Consider the following 25,618-nt stretch of genomic DNA (forward strand, 5'->3'; position numbering starts at 1 on the left):
ACTGATACATGTCCCAGACATATGACTTGTTTTCTTTGTGACTTTTTGTGGCATGTTAAAAAATTTTTTTTTTTTTTACTAATGTTATAATGCAAATGCAAATAAATAATTTTAATTTCTTGTGAAAATGTTCTTGTTTAAATTTTTTAAATTTCTCGGTGCAATGAAATAAGCATACTAGTGAGGTAATATGTGCCTTAATCTAAACAATCATTTCAGTATTCATCTAGCGGTCCTTAAAGCAAATAAGCAAAAGGTGAGGGAATCACTTCATTGCATTTTTCCTCTTATTAATTTCTTATTTCTTTTGCAGCCCTCTAGAACTTTCAAGCAAATCCCGCATAACTACAGCCTGAATGTTTTTCTAGATTGCACAATTTTCTGTGTATCGCAATACATTGCAATAACTTAAGTGTTTCGGTATTTTTGACAAAAGTTTGGTTAAGGCGACTCTGATTCTGATCTTCCGTTGTCTGCACGAGGCGCACAAGCTGCAGCTGCAGCAGAGGAGCTGTCCTTTCAGCACCACCACCTCACTCTATTTCAGCACTGTGGGGCCACCAGACTGATAATATAAGCTGAAGGCTGCTGCCTTTAAGTGCTGTACTTGACGCTAGTGCCAAAAGCAAAGTCTATTAAGCACAATGATCTCTAATTAGATTGCCTGTAGTCATTTAACGTGGTAGCCATGCTATTGTTACGCCCATGTAGCTGAATCTGAAAACGCTGACGGCAGAGGTTAAAGAGTCACCCTGTTTGTGGGGGTCTTTGAAGCTGTGCGTCAAACAGAGAGCTGGACTTCAACATCAGCCACCAATGGTCACATCATATTGCTACTACGTGAAATCAGTGAGACGTGTCTATAACAAACATGTCCACAGTCTTTCAAATGAAAACTGACAGCTGGACACTTGATTGATGGACTGTGCATAGTGTCCCTCTTGTTTTTTTCCAAGTCCCTCTGAAAATGTCGTTTATGTAGAGTGGAATATATCAGAAGTTTATAGTGAAAGACGATATTGGCTGTTTTCCCCAAAAGATGTTACTGAAAAGTTGTCAGATAAAGTCATCTTTAAAGCAAACCTCAACCTCTATAAGCTGTCAGTAAAGATTTGTTAAAATGTTAAAAGCAGAACACTAATGGTGGTAGTGATGACGCACTGGAATACAGTGATATTTTTTTTAAGAATACAAGGATATTTTTGTCGCTCAGTTTATTAAATGTTGAACAACTCTGGTGAGACTTCTCAAAGACAAGCATTTAATTTCCTCACTCTTATAATGGACTCGCCAACTGAGCAATATTTTATCTCTGTTAATATAATAACGCGTCTCTACTTCTAAAAAAGGCGTCATGCCAGAGCTGCGGCGCCTCTGAGCTGTTTTAAAAATTCAGAGTGAAAAAAAGAAAGAAAGAAAAAAACACGGCTGGCGGTGTCAAGGTGAGGGGAGATGTGTTTTTCATCCCGGAGCCTCTCTGTCAGTCACCGCCTCACAGCCAATGGTAAGTTCGCCTCGGCCGGACCGACTCGCCGCTTGCTCCTCCAGTCCCTCCTCGTGCTGTCCTCGCCGTGCACGCGCGTGGTACCCACGGTCGTGAGGAGGAGGAGGATGTTGCGCGTGAAGGGGAAATGGCTGCCGAAAACAAGCCGGAAGGTAAGAGAAATATAATGGGATTAATTTTACTAGTATGACCGCTGTGTGCTTTTGGAACAGTTGTAACTCTGTGCGGAGATGGCACACGCGCGAGGACAAGTGGAGAAATTTTCGGTGTAGGAAACGGCTCCGCTATTTTTTCCCTTTCGAAAAGGCAGCTAAAACGTGGAGACATCACCTAGCCAGCTAATATTAGCTTGCATTCTAGCCAGCTACTATTCCCATCGTAGCCCACATTTAAAGCACGCCACGGGGACAAACAGTCAGCGTGGTTAAAGTGAAGCGTTTACCGTGTACCTCGCTCCGGATTCTCCGCCATTGAAGTTGTTAACAACACGGCTAAGTTAATGACAACATGTCATTGGCATCGACTAACTTCTTCCCTTATTACCCAGCTTTAAAAAGCGGCGGATAGTTTATCAATCCACACGGCTCTCTTCTCCAAGCGCTATTCGCGGCTTGCTTGGACTGGATTTTGAATTTATAAACCTGTTTTTGAATGTATTACCCTAGTTTTTCCATCTTAGAGAAGGGTCGTCCGGTTCCCCCTCGAAGCGCGAGGTTTTTCTTTGGCATTCAGCGTGTAGTGTTTGTGCCTCAGAAGTGATGTAATACTCTCCAAATGAGCGCATATTATGTTTTCCAATTATACCACTTGGCCTATATTTGGTGTGAGACACGGACATGAAAACGTTGTAGTGCCCGCTTCGCTTGCAGTGCCCTATCGCACTTGAAATGCCATCACAGCGGAGGAAACAGGGAGGATGGAGAGTAGGATTTCAAGCAGTGCACTACTTTACACATAGGGACCAAATAATGACTTTTTCACCCCTCGCGTCTTATTTCATACGCTTCACTAACCCCAAGATGAATCGCAAGAATTTATCTCCTCTTTAGTTGGACTTTTTCCACTGTAATAACAAATTCCCATCCTGATATGCACATGGATTTTTTGGGTGAGTAATTAAACAACACATTTATGAATATGAATTCTTAAAGGGACTATTTTTTCCTACGCAGATGGCTGCTTTTACTGTTAAAGACTTATGACGTATTTACAATCTGTTTCAAATTTTAGAGGGAGAACTGCTCCCTCACTACCAAAACATTAAACGAGTTAAAACAGCATTTTATAAAATCTCATAGAGTCCACCTGTATAAGTTAGGCACATTTTGATGAATTCCTCTGTGCATAATTTGTGCTTAGCCACACTTATTGTCATACTTTTTACTTCAGGTTTTTAATGAGTTGAACTCAGTGAAATGATAGGTCATTAATACAGTTCTCCCTTGCTTCCCCACTTTAATTTTTGCTATGTTAGTTGATTCAATATGGAAAGAGAATAAGTCACTTAAGGCTGAACTATTTGTAGAAAAAATAAAGAACCTGAAACAGAGAGTCCAGCTGTTTCTGACCCTTTGAAAACACTTTCCAGCCCGCTGAGAAACTGCGTCAAAGTGTGGTGTCGGTATCCCAAACATGCCTTTTTCTTGATGTAGAATTATGTGAATGTTTCAAACGAGTGTAAACAAATTGCTTCTGTCCATGTGAGGGGAACCGATAAAAGACTTCTGTTATTTGGATGTCAGTGTGCCAACCATCAAACAGAGTCCCACCAGGGGGTGCTATTGAGCCACAGAATCTCCCTCTCTATATGAAGGATGTGTCTGTGGATATGACAAAAAAAAGAAGACATCTGGTTTTACGATAGTAATGACTTCACTGTGGTGTAAAGTCCTTTTGCATCCATCTACTCAGCTGAACCCAACAAACAGGCTGGAGCTGTAAATGTGGATGTCTCTCAAACATAGGGCGCTCTGAGTGAAAAACCCTGACTTGGAAGTCCCATTGCTGAGCAGGTTAAGTTATTTTCAGTGTCCCTGTGAGGCCGGTCAGTGGAAAAAGGAGGAGGAGGAGCAAAGGGACCATTGAAAGAGAGGGAGAGCAAGGAAGAGGGCTTTATACTTTCATATAAATGTGATGTCGTCTTGTGCATGCCGGTTTTTAAAGCTTTTTACTCGGAGCTCTCATGCTGAATCTTTTCTCCTGTGTCCAAGTTGTCAAACTTTTGGTTGCAAAATGATATAGAAAATGTTTTTAAAAGTAGATCACTGCTCCAGAATGTTTCTTTGGTAGCCACAGAGCAAGCCAAACAGTCTTTCCTGAAGTTAACCTTTTGTCCTTGTGGTATGCGGCCAGTGCTGATCTCTCTCGAGTTGTTTGGCAGCTCTTATGATGGCCCATAACAACTGAGGGTTACATCTTGTGTTAAACCCAGGGGCCATGACCCAGTCTCACTCAGTGGTGTAATGTTTACATCCCGGGGTATTTCTACCCAGCCTAAATGATTGTCAGGGCCCTTGGGGTTATTTTTTTTCTCTTCACACTCATAAAAAGCACTCTGGGTCCGTTACTTTAAGTACAAGGCCTGGAGGGCACTGGAAAGCCTGGCTTGATACGTCTTACACTGAGACTGCTCATGATAACACTGCAGCCAGTGGTCTTATGAGTCCACAGGAGCACACTGTAGTAGAAATACTGCTGTACATGAGCTAAATTTGTAAGATTAAAAAGAAGTTTTGCAAGGGGAAGCTGCAGCATTAACACTTTGATGATGTTGGGATTCAACAGAAAAGGAAACTCTGTTAAACTAAATCTCTGAGGTGGAAATCTGAGGCCAGGCTTAGCATAAGAGTGGAGCAAACTCTGATGTCAGATTAAATAAATGCCAACACAGTGATGTAGTTACCATAACTTACACAGAAAACTCACACAGGTAGGTTAAATAGACAAAAACAAAACAAGATACAAGATCAGGCTGCACAGAAGCAGCCAAAGCTTGCCTTCTGAATGGTAGTGAGTGATGCCGATAGCCTCAGCTGTGCAGAAAGAAATATCTCCCCTTTTATTTTCGAGCGGGCGCAGCTTAAAAAGTTTCATGATGTTATCATTTCACTCAAAGTTCAGGGTGAAGCGGCAGCAAAACATCAAGTAAGCACGCAGTCAGCCATTAACTCACAAAAGTGCTTGTGCAGCATTGGTATAAATATTTCTGGGCTGTTTTGTAAAGAAGGATGAATTTAACCTCCTTGTGTTGTCGGACGACTTGCTCTCCCAGTTTTGTGTTGAATCAGGCCCTACTTTTTTATTTTTTCAAGCTCTCAGCTCTCAGCATTTTAATTGAATCCTTGAGGTGAGAGTGGATGGGACACAGGTTGGTCCGGTTTGTGGTTGCTGAGACGACTCGCTCCTCAACTCTGCCTGTACTGACTTTATTTGCATGTTTTCCACGGGCTGATTGTATTGACTTATTGGGTTAACTGTAGATAAAATGGGCGTATAATTGACCCGTATCACACCAGGCTAGGTGTGCACTGACCCTGCACTTTTCTTATAGGGCAAAGAGCCTTTTCAATAACACTTTAATTTATAATTACTGTATTTTTGTATCCATCATATCTGTCTAGCTCCTGTGTGTTTAAATGTGTTTGAATACCCTCTATTGATGTTGTTGCATGGGGAGTTTGCTCAGCTATCACAGGCTGCGAGAATGCTTCTTTTCCTCGATTTTCTCTACTTTTCTCTTTGCCTCCTGAAGGACTGAAGAAAGTTCGTAATCCGGATCGAATGTACAGATCAGCAGTGTGTTATGCTGGCCACGGTCCACCTAAGAGTATCAGTGATGACACAGAGACCAACAGTAAGAGCCAGTTATTAATACTGCATTGCTGCTCCGAGAGGCCACTAGCTGGCCAATCTATTATTCATTCATCGATTCATTTATTTACTTCTTGATTTCATCCGTTCCCCCCATGCCCAACACCCCCTCACCTCCACCCCCCTTTCCTTCTTTTCTTCTCCTCCAACATAACACCTCCTGCGGGCTGCTCTGTTGATTGAAGTGTCTGCTTTACGGGATCACGCTGTCAATAGCTGAAGTGTTGTCGTTAACTAAGAGTGATTGTTTCAGGTTGAGGCCAGGGGATCAGGACCTGAGCAGACCCTCAGAGAGAAAGCTTACGTTTTGAGCCATCAATTATGGCCTCTGTACTTGCCTCTTTGCTGCTTATTCCTTAACCTACGTTTGATAGAGGGGAAAGAAATCAATTAAAGTCAACAACATGGCTTCTACTTGCAAAATGAAATGCTGTATGATGTGAAATATTAAGAAAAAGTTGTATCCTATGAGATTTTTCCCTCCCAATGCATTAATCTTTGCCTTTTCCTCCCTCGCATTACATTTTTGCTCTGTGAGAGCAGCAGACGAGGGCCAAAGAACAAAGACAACACAACATCATAGCTGACTTTTAAAACCAGCTTCTGTGGGAATTGCTTCAGCGCACTTAGCAGTCTGTGTACATGTGCTATTTTCTGTCACAACCCAAACAAAGATCAGTCAGAAATATAGGTCAAACTCTTGATTTTGTTTGAGGAGGATTTTTTCCTTTCATTCCTCTTTTAGCCTCCATCTGCCTTCACCCGCTGAAAAAAGTGTCCTCTGTACGGCAGATTGTTTCTCGGCAGAAAGGAGCCCCTTCACTGTTAATAAATACGCCCGTCTCTTCACTGCTGGAAGACTCTGTTGATCCAGACTGGAGACCGGGTAATTAAGTGTGCTCATGTTTTGTCATTTCTAAACAGAGAGTCTGAAATCACCCTCTAACCCCTTGTTAGACTCCTCGCTTGGTATTTATCACAAGGAGAGCTCTTCTGCACCAAATATTTTTGGTGTTATTTGAAAAGAGAGCATGTTATAATAGCAGGAGGGCTGCTCGTGCACGTCTATGAAACAAGGATGCACACAGTAAAAGGACATCGTTGATAGACTTCCCCTCATGTGTGACAGCTGTGACTGACAATACGTTTTGCCACTCTTGCTTTTTTCCCTCCTGTTATTGCGTGGTATTACAGTATCCTGTACCCGTGTCAGACAGCCTGTTTAATGCGTTCAGCCTGGAGCTTTTTTTCTCCTGCTTGGCCAGGACACACTCTGTAGCAGAATACAGCAGCTCGAAAAAGCGGCAGGTAAAACCATTGATCTGAGCAATCGTCTGAGTAATTGTGGGAGTAGTTATGACACAGAAGGAAGGGCTTTGTTTGTGTGCATGTGTAAGCGAAAAGGGAGAAAGAAGTGGAGGAGAGCGGGAGCCGGAGAGGGAGTGAGGGGGAGAGACCTCACCTCTGCTCTCCTTGAGATGGGATTTTTATGGATGGCTGAGCTTGGTGAGGGCTGAGAACACATAAAGAGTCATTTTCAGTTTGTTGCAGGCAGTTAACCGTGTGTGCATGTTTGTTGAACTTCCAGTAATAGGCCTGCTCCTTTTTTTCAGCTGTTTGACTTTTTGACAGTCTTTCCTTATTATGCTATACTAATACTAATACAACCTCATGGAGCCACAGTGAGTCCAAAGTGTAGCTGTGGAGGGAAAGTAAACAAAGAATTCCTCAGCCCTGTCTCTTAAAATATTACATTTGTGTATCACTAAACTGATTCCCCAATTATGTTGTGGTGACAACTTAATCGCTGCATGGATTATGGCCACATATAAAGTTTTTAGAGTGAATTAAACACTAAATTTTCTTCCTCCTGGCTTGCATGGAGGTTGTTTGTTTGCATGGTGGGTGTGCACAGAGCAGGACTCAATATTAGCAACAAAATGACTTTGGTTAAGTCAGTAGAAGACAGAAGTTTAAGTTAGACTTAAATCAAAACTTGTTCTCAGAATGAATGCCAACTGTTAATGATTCATGTACATTAAAATGTTCACCACTAGCCTGAAGAGTTTAAAGTGATACTCTGGAATGGAACAAGTTGGGTCACAAGGTTTAGGGCAGAAATTACCCCTACAGCAGTGTTTTTGTGTAGCAGAAGCCCAGGGCCCACGCACCAAAGACCCCCTCCCTGCTCCTCTGCCGGTTTCCTCTGCATTCAGATGGGGCCATTTTTTACTTGACCATAAACACAAATAAACGGACCCCCACCGAAAAATCTGATATCGGTCTGCATTCACGCTTTATTTAGAGAATTTTCAGCACATTACTTTCACACAAAACACCGCTAAATTAGGCTCTAGTTCTCATCGTGTCTCTTCGTCCTGGCAGACTACCTGTGTTTGTTTATATCTGGCACGCCGCGCGCGCGCGAACTGATACACTAAGCGGCGAGCGCCTCGTAGCCAGCTGTGGCTCTGCAGCGGAGGTAGTGCCGTTTTACGACACGATGAGAACTAGAGCCTAATTCAACAGTGTTTTTGTGTGAAAGTAACAGGCTGAAAATTCTCTGAATGAAGTGTGAATGCAGACCGATATCAGATTTTTTCAGTGGGAGTCCGTTTATTTGTGTTTTTGGTCAAGTAAAATATGGCCCCGTCTGAATGCAGAGGAAACCAGCAGAGGAGCAGAGAGGGGGTGTTTGGTGCGTGCGCCCTGGGCTTCTGCTGCACAAAATCACTGCTGTAGGGGTAATTTCTGCCCTAAACCTTGTGATAGGACCCAACTTGTTCCATCCAGGAGTATCACTTTAAGCCATTTGTTTAGTTATTAAGAGAAGATTTCATTCAGTGGCTTTATGTTTTCGCCCTGAGCGTATTTGGTGTTGAATATAAGGTAGAGGCAAATGTAACTTCCAGGACTGAGGACAAGAACGAGAGCAGCCAGAGCTGTTTAAATGTTTCCCACTTGGAGGGAAAACACCTTTTGCGTCCATTACACCAGCTGTTGTGAGAGTTGCAGGTCAGACACTCATCCTTTTTGTTGCTGTAGTTCCCTTGTAGCATAGCAACACCACAGAGAAGTTCAGCAAGACTTTTTGTTGCTCGTGGGCGGTTGGTAATTTCACTGTATGGAAGAGTGTTATCGAACAGGCTATAGGCCAAATGATAAAGATAATTGGTTTCCCAGTCCTACACTTACACATGGCTATTTTAAGTCTACGCCTCTACACGTCCCCATCAGGAGCCTTCAGGCTGCGGGGAAACCGGCCCTTGGACTGCAGGCCGGTCTCTGCTATTACTGCCAGGGAAATTTGACACTGCTTTTATTGTACTGTGTTGTAATAAAGCTCAGCTCAGGATCTCCCACATGAGACTTTGGTCTAATCAAATGCTCCATTCACTAGAAGGCCAAACCTCCAGGCTTCTGGATGCAGTATAAAGTTAATAATAGAGATACTCAAGGTCTCTGCATATGTAACAGCAGTTTGAGATGAAAGCACCTGGCAATGAGGGATTCAAACGCGCATGTGAGGAGAAATAAACGGGGTAAAATAGCATCCCCAGATAGAATAATGGCTTGACTCTCAACAGATGTGTTCATAATCTTCATTTTCTCACATTAATCAACAAACGCATTGTAAGAGCTGTACAAGCCAAAAACTGAATATATCTGATTCTTAAAACTGATGTACAGGGGTAATATTTACAACTTAAACACAAGGTGACTTAAAATAATCAGCTTTTTAAGTTAATCAGTGTCACATTAAACATGACACAGAGCACATGCTAGATGACATGACCTCGTAGGAGCTAGCCTTCATAACTCTGAAACACTCAAAGGCACCAAAACAGAAAACAAAAGCAGGGTCTCATTCCCATCTCCAGCAGGATACTTTATTGATGTGTTAATTCAGCGTTTCCTTCACTGTTTACAACGTTAAGTCCTTACCTGCTGGCATTGTTTAAATTCTCCCTCTGACAAGTTAGTAAACCCTGCCTTCAAAATAAAAGCTCAGACACATTAAAAATGGGAAAAAAAATGAACAATGTTTTAAAGATATAACAGTTAAAAGGAAACTCTCCAAAAACATAATCCATTTGAGCAGCCATTTAAATCATTATATATTTCACAGTTTTATTTGTAAGAATAAATATAAAAAAGAACATTTTAAACTAACAACATCATGCTTTTTTGAACAATAATTTGCTTTAAAAATCTCAAATGAGCCTGAAACTCTGGGCTTTTGGCTGCTAATGAAAGGTGATGTTAGCAAGAGTTTATGAGTTGATTCAACCCCCTCCCCCTCTTTACTTTCACGTCTCTGTCATTCCTTGCAACATTGATCGCCTGTACTTGATGGCACGTCAACAGTGAATCAGCGCACCGCATCTTTACATCTCCCCACTTCCTTTGTTCACTTCCTTTCTTTCCATTCATCTGCCTACATCTTCAGAATGCTTTCACCACGTGAACCTGCTGCTGCACCTTTTGCCTTTGGTCTGAGCTTTATCTCCACTCTGTCACTGGTGTGGTCTGACATCCTGCCTCCTATAGATCTGCGTATTATACTCCGAGCATGTCCCATCCCACACACTCCAGCTGAATGTTTGAATCTGGAAACTTGTTATATTTCTCATCATGTCCCTGCATTTTACTGACCACAGTTCCACATCAGTGTTAAGGAAATTGCATGCTTTCTCTCAAATCCCCTGCTGATGAAAGTATGACGATTTTAAAATAACAAGTGATATTTTACTGTTTCTGTGAGTGCATAAGTGTGTGAGTGATACTTTTTAACAGAATGCAAGGATTAAGTGATCTAATGTCTATTGCTTCTTAAAAGTAAGCCTTGAACAGACATTATGGGATGAGAGAGCATCCCATATGCAATAAATGCAGCTCAGATAACCAGAGTTCAAAATCCTCAGCAGATGGGAATGTATTCAAAACAGCCAACTGATATATCATAATAAAATGATGAACTGGTGAACATCATTGAGACAAAATTCACATCTTTGATGGACCTTTTACTCTGCCATATCTTCAGACGATATCATTCAATACCCCTTCAAACTTGTTGCCAGGCTTTGACTTATGCACACCAGACGAAGCAAAGTGTTCTTTTTCCTCCGTAGCTCCACATTTCTCACCCCGGTTTATGAAAGATGTCTGAGCTAAGCTCATTTGGCTAACAGAGCTAATTTTGGAGCTAAACTCTTAGGGGCATTTTTGGTCCAGCCCAGTGGATGGCCGTCATCCAACCTAATGATAACAGACATTGCCATGGGCCTAATTCAGTTTCATAGCACTTCTTACTGGACAGAGATGGGAGCCAAATGTTTATCCACAAGTCTGCCTGTTCCTCTGTGATTCAGCCCCCTCATGTTTCAGGTATAGCTGCAGAAAGCATAGATCCCATTACACCGCTCCACACATCCTTAAGCCATATTAGCCACTAAACTGTTGTGGAAAATACATTCAGACTGTTACTTTGGATATGCACCGCCGGCAGCGATTTGTTGAATGATCTATCGCCAAAACATTAGCTTGCAATTTCTCCACAATGTGGGCACAGATTAAAAAGAAAAACTGTCACTCCCAGAGCGCTCTGAGACAGAGACGGAAGAGAGAGGGTTTTGCGTTCAGGGCTCAGATATTGATTAAAGATTTGTTTTTGTCAGCCTTTCCAGTCTCATGACCCTCGCTCTCGTCTCTAGGGTGGGGCTTGAGCAAGCTAGCATGACAGATACCCTTAAATTCGGCCCGAGTGTTTGCTTAGCAGCCAGGATCAGTGATAATCCAAACATCAGCACACAGAAATATATGTCTTTATCCCCGTTTGACAGAGGAGGGTGTGAATTATCAAAGCGCAAACATGGGCTGCCTGATTTCAGCACAAAAATGACCAGACAGTGATGACAACATGAAAGCTGCAGACCTGTAGCCTTCGGTTGAACAGAGCTCCTCGCCTTGTTTGGCCTTTTGTATGTGAGCTCGCTCATCAAGACTGGGAATGTAATTGGCTCCAGCGTGCCAGCTCAGCTCAGCACATCCTCTCATGTAACAAGCTCTGGTATCAGCCTGTCTTGCACTTTAGTGTTTTACAACCAAATAGTAGTTTTTTTGTGTATCCCTCGCTTGGCTAATGTACAAGCAGTCATTAAGCTCGCTGTTTGGACTCCAAAATACATATTAAAGCTTACAAGGGAATCAACAGAAAATGCAAAGAAGTGCAGTTCCTCTACGGCTTTGATTAGCTTTAAAAAAAGAGCTACATTTACATTTTCAAAGCCAAATTTTTGCAGGTAACTTGTTGTTTATACACTGATTAAATCAGACAGTTTTATTAGGAGCTTTTCTATACTCTGTAAACCTTTTCCAGAAACTTATATCCAAGCCATTCCTCTGCTAGTTGTTTCCAACTGATGCACACAATGTGGATTTCCATGCCACAGTGGACAGATCTTAAATCACTGAGAAATACTCCTCTGGATTGCTCACAGTGCTGGAAGGAAGAGCAGACGTACAGCAGCTGAAACATTATTAGCGTAGATAAATAGCAGCTGAAAGAACAAAACCGTTTAGAGTTATGAGAGTGTAACGTTGTAGAAAAGAAACCTCAGCACTCAACAAATGTTATGTTGTGTCCAACCTTTGTGTTCTTTGAGAGGCTCGTAAGTAATCTTTTAGTGGTAAAACACAGCCTGGATAAAGTTAGACAAGGACTCCCAGATTACAGAAGGCCAAACCTGAACATCTAAAATACTACCAGCTACATCTAAGATACATGCTTTATTTAACAGCACAAAGTACAGAGCACCATTTGAAACATGAGAGCGGCTGGGCTTGTTCTTTAAAGAAAACCTCATCCATATGTGAGATGGATAAAACACACATTAGCCCACCGCATCATCTAATGTTTATGTGTATAAGGCTGCCTATAGGGCTGGAAACACTTTAATGCACATAGACCAAGGCCCATCAACTACTTTTGTCTGTTTGGGCCACTGTGAGGGCCAGATGCTCTCATGAGTTAAATAAAATTAATTTTGTTTCCTTAGTAATGCATTGATTTATTAGTTTTAAGTCTAAATTTATCTGATTATTTAGTATTTGTCAGTGTTAACAGACTCGTATCACCTATACTGCAGCAAGCCACCAGGGGTACCTGTGTGCTTCAAGGACAACAAAACTGTTGCTCTTGCATTGTAAACAAAATGAAGGCTAATCAAGTGCTTTTGTCTTATTTTCACTAAAAATTGTATTTTTAGACTTAATATTAGCTGCAACGATTCCTCCAATGATTCGAGGTACTCGATTACAAAAATTACTCGAGTAATTTTCTCTGCCTCGAGGAATCGTTTACTTTTAAAAAAGATCAAAGAGTGGTATTTCAAATAGAGCTGAGGTAATATTGAGAGAGTTTTCAGACTCCTCAAGCTACCTCTTATACAAAATAGCAATTAGCAACAAATCTAGCTTCTTTTCTGGAGTTTGGAGACTAATGGGTCATTCTACGAAACGGGTGCCATTTGGGTCCGCAACATTTGATGAGATGTACAAGGCACAAAAAATGTGTCCATGTGTGTCTACAAATTTTGGAGCTACCAAAGCAAGTGCTCTTATTGACATGCTGTATCAGAAAATTCTATTTCTTAAAGAGAAAACAATTTCATTTGAAAAGTAACTGCTCTTTTACTAAACAAAAATATATTTTATCGGATTACTCGATTAATCGATGGGATTTTCAGTAGAATACTCGAATACCAAAATATTCGATAGCTGCAGCCCTACTTAATATAAATCATATTCACCTGACCAGTCCAGAAAAATGTCTTGTTTTAAGTCATTTAAAGAGAAAAATGAGGTCTGAATTGCTGGTACCAAGTAAAAAAAATCTGCCAATGGGATGACAGTAATGTGCTTGCCAAGTTTCTTGGAATTAGAATAAAGTCTTAATGCAAGTAACTTTTCTGGTATCCTATTGGCAGAATTTTTTTTACTTGTTACAAGCATTCATTTTCTCTTTATATAACTTGAAATGACATTTTCCTGAACTGGTCAGGTTAATATGGCTCCTACGAGGTATGAGACAATCAGAACTGAAACAAAAACACTTGATAAGATTTCAGTTTTTTGCAGTGCGCTGAAGAGTTCAATCTGAGGCGTCACCATAACACAAAGAATGCTTACTTCAAGGAGTCATGTCCTTAACATTCAGAGAAATATTTCTACTTCAAAATATCCATACTTTCATGCAAACAGGGTTATTAACTAAACTTCAACTGAACAAGAGGGCAGCAAGTTGGTCACTGCATGCAACCAGTTTGTTATTTTTGATGAAGGCAGGTTATGGCACAAGCTACTTTCCAGAGGGCTTTTGTTTTATTTGGTTGAAAAAATAAACACATTTTCTCCTCACTCAGTAATTTTTTTGAGTAATATTCTTGAGACTTGAAACAAAAAGAAGAGACTCCAAGGCACTCTCTTACTACTATTAAAATGCCTTTATTTTATCGGCATGGTCATGTAGACCTTATAAAAACAAACTTTGACGCGTTTCGGCATCAAGCCTTCATCAGGAAGTCACCCTCCATCTGCTGGTGGGTCTGCTGGTTGACACTACCTGCAGACCTTGCCTTTGAGTCCATGTGGCAGTTTCTGATTGGTTGAGCACCCCTTTAAAAGGGCCTATTACAGCCTGACATCTGTTTGCATGACTTCCTGATGAAGGCTTGATGCCAAAATGCATCGAAGTTTGTTTTTAAGGTCTACATGACCATGCCGATAAAATAAAGGCATTTTAATAGTGTGAAGAGAGTGCCTTGGAGTCTCTTCTTTTTGTTTCAAGGACCTTTTCAATCCCTTTCCAAAGAGCACCTCAAACAAACTCTGCCAAGTCCAGGTTAGCACTCCTTCTCTTTGTCTTCTCAACATTCTTGGGACCTTTGATATTCTTTGAAGGCTCAACAGCTCTCTGGTTTGCCATCTTGACTCTTCCTCACAATGTTTTTAATGTTTGTTGAACAAGATTTAGCACATCAACACCAACATGTCCCACAAAATGGATCAAATATTCTACAAATAACATTTATACTTGTTTTTAAGAAGTTGTGGTCATAGTTGTATTTTAATGAGATAACCACAAGCAGAAAAAATGGACTGCAGGTGAGCCACACCTCCTTTTTCAAACAAGTTTTGTCCACCTGGTGCAAACGCAGTTTTCAAAACATTTACATTTGTCTGTCTTTATTGGAGAGCATTACATGTGTTTGAGTCTTTTAAAAGTGAACAGAAGAACGAGGGGGATTTATGATTTTTGATTAATTAAATTGCTGTTAACTCTAGGAGGAATCAAAACGTTCATGCAACTTTTTCCTACTTTTGACATATATTTTTTTTCTTCAATTTTACCAGTAGTATAACTGGCACACGGTGATTGTATCTCCGCTGAAATATGTTTGCTAACTTCAAATCAAAAATGTTAGAAGAAATGACCTATGATAGGGTCTAGTGAAACTGGTGTGATTCTGCGAGATTGATAATCAGTGAAAATCACAGTGACTGTGAGTTCAAAAGGTTCTGGGAAGTACTTCTTTGACATGATAAAAAAACTGAGGTCAACCTTTGATGGGCCAAACTATCAAAAAATACAACAAATACTCAGAGAGCAAGGCACCATGCAGAACATGGAGTGACCAATCGATTAATCAGCAGAAAGTTCTTGGTGACTGTAGTTGGGTATAAATGCTTGAAGCTCAGGAAATGAAGGATTCAAAGCTTTAACTTTGAAATTCCTCCAAACATCCATCTGATGGCATCCATTGGTGTCAAGCTTGGATCTGAATGTCACCAAAGGGCAAACAGAGAAATGCTTTTTTATTTACTCTGATTCATGTGATACATCATCATTTACGAGTCTGTTTGGAGCTGAAAGCAGCATTAAAATGTTTTCTCTGTGTAAAAACCATAAATTAGTCTTGGCAGGGTTAAGAATAGATAGCCTCTTTTGGACATTTAAAAATGTTGCAGCAAAAGCACGTCACTAAAACGCACGAATCATAATCGAAATTTATGGCTTGGTTGGGTAGACGAGTATACGTTCATCATATTAAATATTTGCAAATCCTTTGCACTCAATGACTGTCTGCAATCCATGAGTTATAGACATCAACAAACACTTGGCATGTTCCCTGGTGATTCTCTGCCAGGCCTGTACTGCAGCCATATTCATTTCTTGCTTGTTTTGGGGCCTTTTTGCCTTCAGTCTGGTCTCCAGCAAGTGAAACACATGCTCAGTTGGACTGAGGTCAGGTGACTGACTTGGCTCATCAAAAGCATTTTGCTACAGTTTAAACAGAGAAACAAGTTATTTTCTACTGTTGAAGGTTTTTATGTAGACTGAAGGCAAAACCATCCCACATCAACATGTTTTGGAGTGTTAGATATTCTCTAATAAAGCATTTTGTGTAAGATAGCAGTTTTCTGAGTACCTGTACATGGTTATATTGGTGCAGAAAATGGCTTGTTTCCATTGCAGTTTGAAAATTAACTTTTATCCTATTGAAATGTCTCCATTTCTGAAAAGTGGTAAAGTCTCAAAAGTCCTATAGGCCAGCGTCTGCTACAGATTTTACTTTTTGTTCCACATTAAATTCACCAGGCTGCAGAAAGTATTTCAGCTGCGCTGTTTACCCATTAAAGAGCTTTGAGATTAAGCTCATTTGTAAACCAGATTTTGAGGTGTATGTTCCTGCAGGGGGTTTCAAACTGTGAGGAAAGAAGCGGGGGGCAGAGGAAGGGACCTGAGGCAAAGGCTGCGTGAGGTGAGCAGCATAGGTGCATGTTGAGGTTTCAGGGTCAAGCCCGAACAGACATGATTCAGCTTTTACACATTTAGTGAGATCAAGACTTCCCAAAGACTGTAATGATCTGTGCAAATCCTTAGATATTTGTCTCATATCTTCCTGAGCAGGGGCCTGCAGTGTTCGATTTCCAAGACCCCAACAACACAAGCTTTGAGTGCATGATCATGACTTTAACTGGCTTGTTAACAGAGCTCATCATCTCATAAAATAGGTGAAAAGTTCTGCTTTCCAGAGCGTTAGTAATGAACCAATTAAAATAAATACTTGATTTTATTAAAGTTAAGTACTTTAAAAATGCTTCTGTGTTGCAACTGACTCCAGTAACAACAGCATTCATACAGCATATTTGGCTCTCATGAGAATAACTTCATAGACGACTTGTGTCCTTCCACATTCAGTGTGTTTACACCCACATTAGTAATCTGATCAGTCCCCCAGTTTTGGCCATAACCTGATTTCAGAGGCGTCCATGAAAGGTTAGAGGATTAAGAGAAACCCAGTTAACACCTTGTTAGTCCTGCAGGGTTTACACAGGTTGCTCTGTTGCTTTGGGGGGTTGTTAGCTGACAAATACAAGACTGGCATTTCAAAGTAAAATGCATGTTGCGGTTGGGTCCCCTTTTTATGTGCACAGCGTACTGAACTAAGATGTGTTTTGCATAGCAAAGGAGCAGCGACAGAGTTGTAGACCATTTAATACTCTGTACACAGAGATTTTATGCAATGACCGGTGTAATTATAAGGTTGTGAAATTATTAAAACCAAGTGAGAGATCTTCTTGCATCTGTCAAGATCCTCTATGCTGTATATTCTAATCCTAAGTATTTTTGCCTGCTGGCAGATTGAGTCGACATGTCCTCCTTCCTTCGGTAGATTTCTATCTTGTCTCTCTCGGTGACAAAATCCTCAACATACTTGAGGCATATTCCAATTCAGCTCTGTCTCAATGGTGTTATAGAAGGCTGTGCCAGAGGGCAACACTGAATCCTGAATAATCTGTGCAGAGACAGATTGCCATATGTATCTGCTGCTACTGCTGTCTGTCGCTTGCAATGAGCAAATCTTCAGAGCACATTTGTGGGAGGGAGTCGGCCATGCATATACAGTATGTGTGTGTGTGGAAGCTCAAGTGTTCATGTTTCGTAACACACCATGTGAAGTAAATTCATTCTGCTGAAGACCAGAGCTTTGTACAGACGGTAATTATCCATTGCTAATATCAGTAAGTTCAGGAGAGGGCTAACATCAGCTAGCAGCAATTTTATAATGCAAGCCAACCACGTGAACGGCTATGTCTATGTTTTTTTCTCACTGTTGCCTTCAACGTACTTTCCTTTTAATATACGAATAATTCAAAATGGAAAAACCAGGAGAGAGAAAAGTTCTCTTATCCTACTGTCTGTTAGCTTATTTTGCTACACAGTTTGAGCTTTTTTTATGCTGCAACACAAAAAGTCAAGTAAGGCAGATAAAAAACGAAACATATTCGCTGCTGTGGAAAATGTTAGCTCTGATGCAAGGTTAGACAACCTAGTGCACAGGTGCCGTTGCTGGCAGGTGAACGTGTTTATGTTGACACACAGAGAATAATTACAATGAGGCAGAGGACAAAATAAACAAATAAAATAGCTAATAACAAAACCGTTGTATTTTATTGCATTCTGTTAAACACTTCATAAGGAACTGAGCACACTATAAATGTTCCAACGAAAGAATTTAAAAAATAATGTTAAATAATAAATTTAAAAAATCATGGCGTTACAAGTGGGCAAATGTGACTTGCAAGTGCGTTACTCCAAATTTCTTGGTGGTTTAGTCTGCTAGCTTGCAATCCATAACACCATTTAGCAGTGTTACTATGGCAAGCAAACCAAGTTCTAGTCATACTTTCCAACACAGCTGGACAAGGGAGGATGGATTTATTTCCAGAGAGATCTGGCAAGATGCACCCTTTGCTGTGAAAGTGTGGTACGTAGTTCATCAAGTGTGCGGTATCTCTTTAAGACCAAACACAAAATACACTTCAGAGATGAGACAGATAAAGTGGAGTCAGTGGAAACAGCGTTAGCAAAGTATGCTAAACAAAGCAGCCCCTTCAAAATGTTTTGTACTGTTAAAAAGCAGGGAACAGAAGTAAATTGTACCATCTCACTGCATATCCAATCACGAAAAAACCTTTCGCTGACAGGGAATACATGGAAGAGACTTTCCTATCAACTGCCAATGTTTTATTTGATGGACTGCAAATTAAAGACACTGTTGTGTCCAGAATCAAATAGATGCCCCTTTCAAAAAGAACTGTTGAAGGCAGCAAACTTTTGCTCACAAAGATGCTCCTGAATCTAGCAAGGCTATGGATGAAAGTGTGAACATCAGCTATGTCCTGTGCTTGGCCAGTGTGACAAGATACCATGGAAGACAGATGTGGGAGAAACTTTGCTGAGTGTGTTTGAATACTACAAAAATCCTGTAAAAACAGATAAATTACAAATTATTTTATGAAGAAGTGGCACTTTGGGCATGAGTGTGTTTTAAAGAGGCACAAGTCATGGAAAAGGTTGCCTACCCTTGCTCTTATGTCAGTGAGCAGCCTTTGCCTCATGTGCAGTCAATGATTATTTGCTTATACACACAAATTGTCTTTTTCCAGTTACTGGTACTTCTGCTAAGGCGAAATGCAGTAACTGTTGTTGTAGTCATCATTGGACTTTATTGCTAACAAGTTAAATGTACCATTTAATGTCAGAAATTGCATACCCACCCTTAGCTGCTTCATGCTAACCTAGCTAACATTTATATGTTACCTAGCTATATTCGTTAACATTTGCTAGCAATTTGCGTTTGCTTCTTGGCCTTTTTCCACTTATTTCATGAGTTGTTCAACTATTTCTCTGCTTTTTAAGAACAATGAATGTATGTATACGGTTGTTCAGAATTAGGTTAACATTTTCATTAGAGCACTCACCACCAATTAGCCTCAAAGTTTGTATTCAGACACCAACAGGTGACGTCACAGATTCTGAGTTATGTCCATGTTCTATTCACTTTGTGGCTGACCTAATGTAGCTCCAGTTAGCTCCTCTGCAGCTCCAAAGGAGCCTGAAGCCTGAGGCATCTTTAACATAATAACGCATCTGCTCATAAAAACAACTTACTTGTGCTTTTAGGTACCTCTCTGATCATTCAGTTGCAGCGTGTTTTCCAGTTCTGACACTGAAACCGCTGTGCTGGTACCTGTGAGCAGATGCTGTATGTGATTCTTAATTGGGCAAAGCGAATGGTTACAGCTACCTGTGCAGCTCATATAAAAGAGGGTCGACATGCAGAGTTATAAGTACAGATGGAAATGGCAAATATTACACATCTACTCCTGTGTTCCTCTGGGAGCGATGATGTTCCACCTTACGTATTACACTTACAGGCTCGGTGCCAGCTCTATCTCTGTGGACCCAGCGTGTTCATTCCCACTGAATTTTCCATATGGACATTTTCTGTGTGGTAGCACTTTCCTTTTGCTCTGATGTACAACGAGCTACAAACGCTTTCTATATCCTCATAATCAAGAGCTCTACTGGCTTATTTGTATTGCCTTTAAAGTGGTATTTTGCTTTGGTTGAACTTTTTCTCTTTTTCTCTGTAGTCAACCATTGAACCACTACCCCAGGGATCCATAGTCAGCACTCATATTCAGGCTTTACTCTCCTCTCTCTCCCTAAGCCCTCCCATATTTTCTCCCCTTTCCTTACCAGCAGCTTTGTAGATGTATGAGAATGTTGTTTTCTAGTAGTAATTCATTTTCAAGCTAAATTGCATTTCATATAAATGCTTTATTTATCCTTTAGTGAATTTATTTACATTCATTGCACACACATAAAAAAACAAATGATAGATTCATTTGCACATGCTGGAACATTACCTGGATTAACTAAATCTGCATCCAATTTATATAGTGGTACGGTTTGTAATAGGTATGGTATATAAAAAATTACAATAGAGGACAGAAGAGGAAAGGAATAATCCAAACAGTAGTGAGAAAAAAAGGAAGATAATGGTAATGAAACAATTCTTCCTCTATGACATAATGTAGCATAACTCCTGATCCAACCTGCTTAATGCTCATGCACCTCAATTTGCTTTTCATTTTAATGCACCTGGTATAAATATTTCTATGTGTTTTTGTATTTTAAGCAACCTTTTTTCCAACATTTAAAGCTCCTGTGAGGAGTTTTTAGCCACTGATATAACGGACTAAGATTAATGGTGATGTCCCTCTATGAACTATACATGCAAACAACACCATTATAATGAAGACTGACTATTTCTATATGGTTATTATTAATGCCTGATACTGTTACGGTGTAGTAAGAGTTGCATGAAGTGGTAGCTAATTTACATTTTCAATAGTTAAGATTTTTTAAAAAGCTAAAAAAATAAAAGTGCAAAATACTTGTTCTTGTAAAACAGTGCTCACACTCACAAACCAAGAAATAAAAGGTACAACTTTGTCCGTAGGGGTAGTAGATCCAAGTAAGTAGATCCAACCAGAACATTTATCATGGGCACTTTAAAATGTTCCTCTGTTATGATGCTGTGGTTAAAATTCATGTTTTTTATTTCCTTGGTATCATTCATGATAAGATCCTTGCTTAAAATTAGCTCATTTTGTATGCAAATTACTTCAAATTTTGCTACTTAAGCCTATATCTGATGTTCTGATAAAAACTCCCAGACTGTAATGGGATTATTCTTTATCTTATAAATCCAACATATGTTGGTCTCTGCAAACAAATGCAATTTGTTCTCTCTTAAGCCATCTACATAAAGAAAGCATTAGACTGAGCTGCACCGTGAATTTATCTTTGTATCTTTACTGTTTACTGTTGTCGTATTTCTTCTTTATGCGAACCAAATATAAAATATAAATTATAGATTGAAGGACATGTGTTATGATGTAAGCATTGGGTCTGGTAATTGCGATTATTTCCCTGAATACTAAACCCCACTGTAGCGTGCGACACACAGATTCCCATGTTAAATCCCCATACACTATAAAATCACTCAAGGGTGTTTATTGTGTCTAAATAATGAATAGACACAGCCTTTACAAGTTGACAGTGAAAAATTTCCGGTGAAGTCCCCTGATGGAATGCATTTCACAGTAAAATAATTTAGCTGAGCACAAAATAAAGTGTATGCAATATTCTGTTCTTAAATTAATTTCCTAATTCAGTTGGGGATAGTTATTTTCCTGTCAGCGTTTTGTGGCTGAGAGACTGATAGACTGATAAGAGGGAGACGGGCCAGTCAATAAGGTATGAGGCCTGTGCTTAATATTCTGCTTTGTCCCACTCTTGTTGCAGATGAACATGGACATTTGAAAATATACCTGCCCAAGAAGCTGCTTGAATGTCTACCAAAATGCACCTCGCTGCCAAAAGAGAGACACCGGTGGAACACTAATGAGGTAAGGCCACTGCTCACTGTGTCATACCACTGTCTGATCATCCCGTCTCTTTGCAGGAGGAGGCTTTTTTTCACTGTCCGTCATAACAATGCAACACCTTCACATTAGAACTTAAAGGTCCTGATCTGCAGAATATAATGTTCAAAAACACTTTAAGTGTTCAAAGAAGCGCAAGGCTTTAATTTTGCACATTAATAACCTGTAACATTATATAAGATGTAAGAGTTTTGATATGTTCGATTTAGCTGTATCGTTGATGTTCCTACTCAGATTGAAGCAACTGTTTCTTCTGTGACATTACATTTAAAGGTGCAGTGCATAGAATTTCAAGTAGTTTTGTAGAAATATAATTTATTATTCATAAGCATGTTTACATTATTGAAATAATTATGAAGTATTTTTTTCTAATGAGGCTGATGTATCTACACAGAAGCAGGCCCCTCCCAGAGAAGTGCCATCTTGCACAGCTGTGCTTCTACAGTAGCTCAGAACAGACAAACTTGAAAGCAATTTTGATTTTAATGTGACGACTGCTGAAAATGCACCATTTGTAAAATAAAGAGAAAGAAAAAGAAGTAGTTGTGCATTAAACAATTCATTGTTTGTGACGGAAAAAAAAAAGAAAGAAAGAAATAATAACAAATAAAAATAATAACAGGAGCTTTTTGCCCTTAAAGGCCACCGCTGCTTCTGCAATTGTGCCAGTGGTAAGGAGGAACAAGGGAGAGTTTTGGTCTGATGTCTGACCACTGAATAGTCCCAAGTTTCCAGTTTCTTTACACTGTACCTTTAAAGTGAAGCTTCACTAACAGTTCCTCAGACCTTTGCAGTAATTTAAATGAAAAACAACATAAATGTAATGTATTAGTTAGAGCTGAAACGATTCCTCGAATGATTCGAGGTACTCGATTACAAAAATTACTCGAGTAATTTTCTCTGCCTCGAGGAATCGTTTACTTTTAAAAAAGATCAAAGAGTGGTATTTCAAATAGAGCTGAGGTCATATTAAGAGAGTTTTCAGACTCCTCAAGCTACCTCTTATACAAAATAGCAATTAGCAACAAATCTAGCTTCTTTTCTGGAGTTTGGAGACTAATGGGTCATTCTACGAAACGGGTGCCATTTGGGTCCGCAACATTTGATGAGATGTACAAGGCACAAAAAATGTGTCAATGTGTGTTTACAAATTTTGGAGCTACCAAAGCAAGTGCTCTTACTGACATGCTGTATCAGAAAATTCTATTTCTTAAAGAGAAAAAATTTCATTTGAAAAACAACTGCTCTTTAACTAAACAAAAATGTATTTTATCCGATTACTCAATTAATCGATGGGATTTTCTGTAGAATACTTGAATACTAAAATATTCGATAGCTGCAGCCCTAGTGTTAGTATTGACCCAGAGCTTCCAGTGATGTATTCTAGCTGTGTCATAACATCTTCTCCCTGGTATAAAGATTTCATTTCCACTAGTATTTGTTTGAGCTGAATTCTAGTCTTTGGCCCAACATAAGAATAATTATCAAAAATGATCAAAAGCTTTCCTCTTAATGCCTTTTCTGTGTCTAAGCCAGTTTTAAAAAGCCTGCCTGATCTTTTGTTTACGTTTACTTTCTGCTCATTGGCTGGGATCAAAGGTGATTTTAGATTGCATGTTGACTGTGATTGAAAAAACGTCCCTGCTCCTCTACTTAGCCAGCATCACAGAGGGGCTCTCCATGTGAATGGCGTTTAACACATGTGCTGTGACAGCTCAAGGTGTCTCACATTTTATATAAGCTCACCATAAAACGAGATAAACACACCACTTAACATGTTTTTCTCTTCAAAGTCAAATCCTGAAACGATTTGCTTTGAAGAGAGGACGCAGCAGCTGCCCTTTGGTTTGGTTTGGTTTTCCATTTCCCTTTTCATTTTCTAAATTGGATTTTTAATTCTTTCTTATATATTTAAGAGAAAAATTGGAATTGTTTGAGGTTTTTGGAGTTGTGAACATAGTTGAATATTTTTGAGGCAGGAATAATGAATCTCACTGGAAAAAGACAACTGCAGAATGAGTAAGTCTTCACTCTTAGTGTAGTGCTGGCAATCAGAAGATTTGTGCATCAGTTTATCCTTAAACCTTAGCAGTAATAAAACAGGATCGAGGGAACTAAGTGAAACCTTTAGGAAGAGTTAGTCTACAGTTATTTCAAAGATTACTTTAAATTTGATTCATATCAAAGCATGGATTACTATGCCGTGTAGGCAAACATGCACAAGTCCCTCTCATGTTACAGCCTGTTTCCCCAGCAGGGACTCACTGTACGCTGCTTCATTTGCCTCAGAATTCATTCGCCAACCTGCTCTCCTTCTCAGGGGACAGCTTGATGAATATATCACTTTTGCTTTCCATTATTGATAGATGAAAAACACTTTTTCTACTTCTCTGAGAAAAACTGTTCTTAATTAGACCTAAACACACACTATGACAAATCTTAAAACCAATATGCAAGAAGCATCCGTCCATTCTTCTGATTAACACATTGTGACCATTTAAATATAGTCATCTGCAGTGATGAAAGTTAATTGAGTGAAAAACAACCAGATGATAAGGCTCCAGACAGTCTCAGATGGAACAGGAGATTCAAAAGACAATCTGTCATTGACAAACAGTTTAATATTATTTAACACAGGCACTTTTTATTGGAGATAAAAGATGAAGGAATTTATTTATCTGTGGCTAAGATGTGGATTTGAGAAAAAATTACAGCCACGATTGATACAGTGAGAAATACAGATAGTCTGTTATCACTTTCTGTCTCCATCTGTCATATTTTTCTCACTCGCCTTGGCCCAGTTATGAAGAAATGTCTCACACTGGTGTGTTTCTAATTGGCTGATGTTGTAACTTGTTTGCCCTGTCTGACCTGCATTGTGCTGCTAGCGGTCTAAATTAATTAACACAGCTTTGAAATTGATCTCAAAATGTAAATCCAGGCATTTTTTTTGTTGGATAAAATGCTGTCAGCCACGGTTGTTAGCATGTCGTGTCACATATTAGCACATTCTTAATCATAAGAGACGTATTCCAGGGAAAGCGGGAGGCAGATGTGCCGATGTTTAACGGTCTGACTGGACGCTAGAAAACATAAGCAGAGGTTCCAGTAGTGTTACGGTTTGCATGCCAGGAGTGTTTCCAGAGTTGTGGAGAGCAAAGCAACCTTTCCTAAATCAAGGACGTTCCTTTTTTTATGCAGACCATGCAAATCAGAGTGTTTGTGCCTCATTGGTGGCAGACAGGCAGGAAGGGAGGGATCACAGAGGCTCTTGTCGGTGCATTTGTGTGACTCTTAGTGAAAGTGACACCTCATCAATTCTGTGCATATTTCTGGCACTAGCTCGGCATGCTTAATGCACTAATTTCCCACCTTTTCTGTTTAAAGAATCTCTGAATTCCTGGGCAGGTTAAGGCTGCTTTTAGTCCTAAGATATTGTGTTTGTTAAACACAGCTTGTTTGATTTGTTTTTTCTAACACAGAGTGAAAATCATCAGTAACAACGTTGGAAATATTCTTTTTTTGGCTAACATCTTCCTACTTTTCTCTGTCTTTTGAAAAGTAATTAATCTTTTTGTGAATAACTGAAGGGTGCATATTTTTTTTTACTTTTTTTAATTTGGCAAATTGCCAAAAAGGCACAAACCCTCAAACACTGTACACATCACAGTAGATGTGAAAAGCTCAAAGTTATAATTTGATCTGGCCCTAAAATAAACAACTCATCCCCAGAACTATCTTTGTTTACTCCAAGGCTTTAATGTGCAGACTGTCTTTGATTTGGGTGGTCCATGTAATGCACAGATATGCAGGGATAGCATGAAAACATAGAAATGAATAACAATTTTTTACCCTTTACAACTTCACTGACCGTATGTA

At 39.7% G+C, this 25,618-nt stretch overlaps 1 protein-coding gene across 8 annotated transcripts in view; it reads left to right on the plus strand.

Moving 5' to 3' along the window:
• The first annotated feature begins 1,514 nt into the window (after positions 1–1,514).
• The window catches only part of camta1a (calmodulin binding transcription activator 1a), a 352,944-nt gene continuing 328,840 nt past the window's right edge, over positions 1,515–25,618 (plus strand). For 7 of the 8 annotated variants that reach the window (XM_074680709.1, XM_074680710.1, XM_074680712.1 and 4 more), the window contains exons 1-3: positions 1,527–1,656; positions 5,256–5,357; positions 21,600–21,703. In XM_074680709.1, the coding sequence (XP_074536810.1) occupies positions 1,632–1,656; positions 5,256–5,357; positions 21,600–21,703 (231 nt within the window). In that variant the 5' untranslated portion in view covers positions 1,527–1,631. Of the gene's footprint in view, positions 1,657–5,255; positions 5,358–21,599; positions 21,704–25,618 lie in introns of all 8 variants that reach the window. The other variant, XM_074680714.1, reaches the window with a different exon arrangement.

Source organism: Halichoeres trimaculatus, unplaced genomic scaffold (assembly GCF_033239565.1).
Source record: "Halichoeres trimaculatus isolate MK-OKI-2021-1 unplaced genomic scaffold, fHalTri1.1 fHalTri1_scaffold_11, whole genome shotgun sequence".
In the NCBI taxonomy this organism is placed as follows: domain Eukaryota; kingdom Metazoa; phylum Chordata; class Actinopteri; order Labriformes; family Labridae; genus Halichoeres; species Halichoeres trimaculatus.